The sequence below is a fragment of the Glycine soja genome, chromosome 15, assembly GCF_004193775.1.
Source record: "Glycine soja cultivar W05 chromosome 15, ASM419377v2, whole genome shotgun sequence".
Lineage (NCBI taxonomy): Eukaryota > Viridiplantae > Streptophyta > Magnoliopsida > Fabales > Fabaceae > Glycine > Glycine soja.
In genome coordinates this window covers 28,576,092-28,579,788 of record NC_041016.1, presented here as the reverse complement: position 1 = coordinate 28,579,788, position 3,697 = coordinate 28,576,092, and the positions used below count along the sequence as shown (strand labels likewise).

Below are 3,697 nucleotides of genomic sequence, written 5' to 3'. Positions count from 1 at the left end.
CAGTGGAACTTACGTGCAAACCTATAGGTTGGATTTCAGTCTGATTGAGATGTTTAAGCATGTTCTTTTTGCTTAAAATATTTATGTTATACGAGAAAAAGATAAAAAAATAAGTGGATATTATATGTCATACAAATAGCATAGTGCCCAACAAAATTGTTAAGTGAATGACACACCAATTTGATAGGAATTACAACTGCAAGCATTAATGGGCTAAAAAGATATGAAAAATAGCATGTCACTGAGATCATATCAAATAGTGATTACTTCATGAATGAAGCATTTATTAAAAATAAGTATTTCTTCATAATCTTTCAATTTCTAACTTCATTAATTCCTATCATATATGGAGTTAAATACATGGTAGCTTCCTTTGAAGGGTTTTGTGATTTGCATTTGCAGGAACCATTAAGAACAAATGGATAATAGCAAGTCAGCTGCAATGAAAGGCGTCTGGAGGAACGAGCTTCTGTCAACTGATATTTTAATAACAATATTCATGAGCCTCAACATTGCAGACCTTGCAGTTGCCTCACTGGTCTGCAAAATGTGGAACACAGCTTGTCGTGACCCATCTCTTTGGGGCAAAATTGATTTATCCAAACTCAATAACTCATACTTTTTCAATATACCAAATAATCAACCAGGAGCTTACAAGCGTACAAGTGGAAAAATTACTCAATTCTTAAAGTATGTTCTAAGTCTGAGTAATGGAAATACAAATTGCTTAGTATTTAACTACAATGTTTACTTGACAGATGAGGAGTTCATCATAGCTGCTAAAAGGTAACATTTTTCTTATTCTTCATTGCCGTTTAATTTGTACATGCATTTGGGCTATTAATTATACAGCCATCTAAAAAAAATCCAATCAATATTAACTTTCAAATCTAAATTAAATACTACGTATATATATAAAAGATGTTTGGTATATATTATAAAGCATGCGTGTCTTCTTGTGTAGGACCCCAAATCTGAAACAACTAGTACTACCAAGGAAAGGTGACTTTTCAAGAAAAGCAGTGCATATGGCAATGAAGTCCTGGGGAGGCCTTGAGTCCATTAACATTAGCTCTGGTGTCCCCATTGATTACATATTTCCTGCAATTCGCGAATACTGTAAGAGCGTCAGTGGGATCAAATTCCATTGCGAATTTGAAGAAAAGCACGCAGAAGCCTTGATTGAATCTACCCCTAACTTGAAGGTGTTCAGCATTCGGTCCACGGTAGTGAGCATGAAGGCTTTGAGGAGTGTGCTCACTTCCTTGGAACATTTAGAGGCGGTGAACATCTGTCACAGCTTCATTATGGATATGTCACATCATGGATTCAGTATTTTTGCAGTTCAAGATCTACAAAAGTATCTGCCCCCATCAAGTATGGAAAAGGTTATCTATTGTGAAGAAGGATCATGCCTTAAGTGTCAGTATGAGCGTAGCATTGCACCTGGTTCTTTTCTCTACCGTGCACTAGAGGATATCTGGCAGAAGGATGAGATCACCACACTGGCACATTAATTTATGTGAATAAGCTTTGTTACTGTTGCATCAAACTTGTTATTTGAGCTTGAAATAACTATGTTTCCTAGACATTTAATTACCTTTTGTTGATTCCTGTGCAAACATGTTTACTTGTGTTGTTAGCCTTTCCATTTACATGGATAAGACTTTGATATTTCATTGTTAATTTTACTAAGGATGTCCTCCTCTACAAGTGCTTATATTTTGAAACTATTTCTATGTGATGGTTGTGCTGGAAATGGTTTTGGTAATTCATGCTTAATTATTATTTAGAATGAGTAAGTTAGTAAATTATAACTATAAATTTTCATAAAATACATTTGTTTGTAATTTACTAAATTTTTCCTTTTAAAAAGTAAGTGTATGCTAGTAAGTGTGTATAATACTTGTTAATTTACACTCAATTTTTAAAAGAAGTAAGTTAACAAGTTATAATTATAAATTTTCTTAAAGTACGGTCAAGTACAACTTACTAACTTACACCTTCAAAATAATGATTACTAATGTAGATGGTGTTATTCGTTCGTATTTTTTAACTAGATAATTTCTTTTTTAGCAATATTTTATTTTACAAATATTAAATTCTTTATTTAGGTAAAATAAAAAAATTTACATAAATATCATGAACTAGCAAGCCATATTGCTAATTTGAATTGTAAACATTCCAAATTTTCAATTTGTTGTGTATCTTTCACATTTTATATGTTACTATAAACAAAAATACCAAAATTTAAATAATCACTTATGCATTTCTAATTAAAAAAAAACTATACATCGTTTTATTGTTGAATATGAAACTAAATATTAATTATCAGCCAAAAGCATTATCTTTGAGATACTTTTTTTTATATGAATTTATAAGAAAATGTTTGCTTAAAAGCACTCCGAATCTAATATTAAAAAAAATATGAAAGACATTATAAAAAATTACACTCATACTCTGATGCTTTTAAAAATTACACTCGACTTTCATCCATTATTTGATGAACAAAAACCACCTAATAGTTTTCCACCTGTAAAATTGATTTCCTTTTCCCCCAAACATTGTTGAAACTTGTATACTTGCATCGTTGCACCTGTATATTTAATTTCTTACCATCGTTTATTTTATTGATATAGTATTGTATTTATATAAATATATAAGTACATTGAATTTTTTATTATATAGTATTAATTATTATATTTACCAAATTTAATTTTTTGTTAAATTTAAAAAATGTAATGATAATATATATTAAATGTATAAATGTTGAATTGAATTTTTACATATATATATTATTTGTTTCATGATTTCTACTTAGCTAGTTTAAATTTTTATAAAAAAAATATATAATAAATATATTACATTATGAAAAATGAAGCACAAAATTGTAACTATAAGTTGAGTTCCAATTTTTTATAAAATTTGTGATAACACAAGTATTTATATATGATTTAATTAATTTTATTAAAATTATTTATATAAATATATTACGTATACTTTATCAAGTAAATTACATTTGCACATGTACTTTTTACGAATTTTGTCTAATATCCTTCCGCTAAGGGTACAATCTTTAGTGTTTTCTGTGAATTGTGTCTAATATCCTTCTGTTAAGGGTATGATCTTTAATGATATATAATATGTGTGTAAAATTAATGTCAAATAACTCATATATAGGTATCATATGTGACTTGGATAAAATATTGATGGCCTGAGTGTAATTTACTCAAGAAATTATTTTGAGATTGGACGAATAATGCTACTAGGAAGCCTTGTCATCTTGTAAAACAGAGTTTATTACAACTTCAAAAGATTTTATAAAATTAATGTTAATTAAATATGAGTTTTTGAAATAAAAAATAGTGATAAATTATTAAAAGGATTTTCACATTAAAATATTAAATCAATTAATACTTTTTAAATTATTTTAAATAATTGATTAAATATAGTAGATATTCCTAAATAATAGTTTTTTACTAAGTATTTCTTCTATTAAAAGTTTAAATTCCTTTATTAATATTTTTATTTTATTGAAAAAATTATCAAAAGAATTTAATATTTATCAAAAAAATATATTAAATAATAATAAAGTATTTTAAATACTCCTTAACTAATACTCAATGAAATTGACTATGGAGTACCATTTAGAGAAATTGATAGCAAAATCTTACTTGAAATATATAAGGGGTGAAAA

The 3,697-nt window shown here is 27.5% G+C and overlaps 1 protein-coding gene across 1 annotated transcript; it reads left to right on the top strand.

Annotated features, from left to right (window-relative positions):
• Positions 1 to 418: 418 nt before the first annotated feature.
• On the top strand, positions 419 to 1,517 carry LOC114386039 (F-box/LRR-repeat protein At3g48880-like). The gene is made up of 2 exons (XM_028346049.1): positions 419 to 786; positions 965 to 1,517. The coding sequence occupies exons 1-2, from the start codon at positions 419 to 421 to the stop codon at positions 1,515 to 1,517; spliced, it is 921 nt and encodes a 306-aa protein (XP_028201850.1).
• Positions 1,518 to 3,697: the final 2,180 nt, after the last annotated feature.

Excerpts from the sequence above, each read along its gene's own strand:
- LOC114386039 (XM_028346049.1), top strand. The coding sequence starts at position 419 with ATGGATAATAGCAAGTCAGCTGCAATGAAAGGCGTCTGGAGGAACGAG. Across the intron at positions 787-964 it reads TTCATCATAGCTGCTAAAAG|GACCCCAAATCTGAAACAAC; the intron begins GTAACATTTTTC and ends CTTCTTGTGTAG.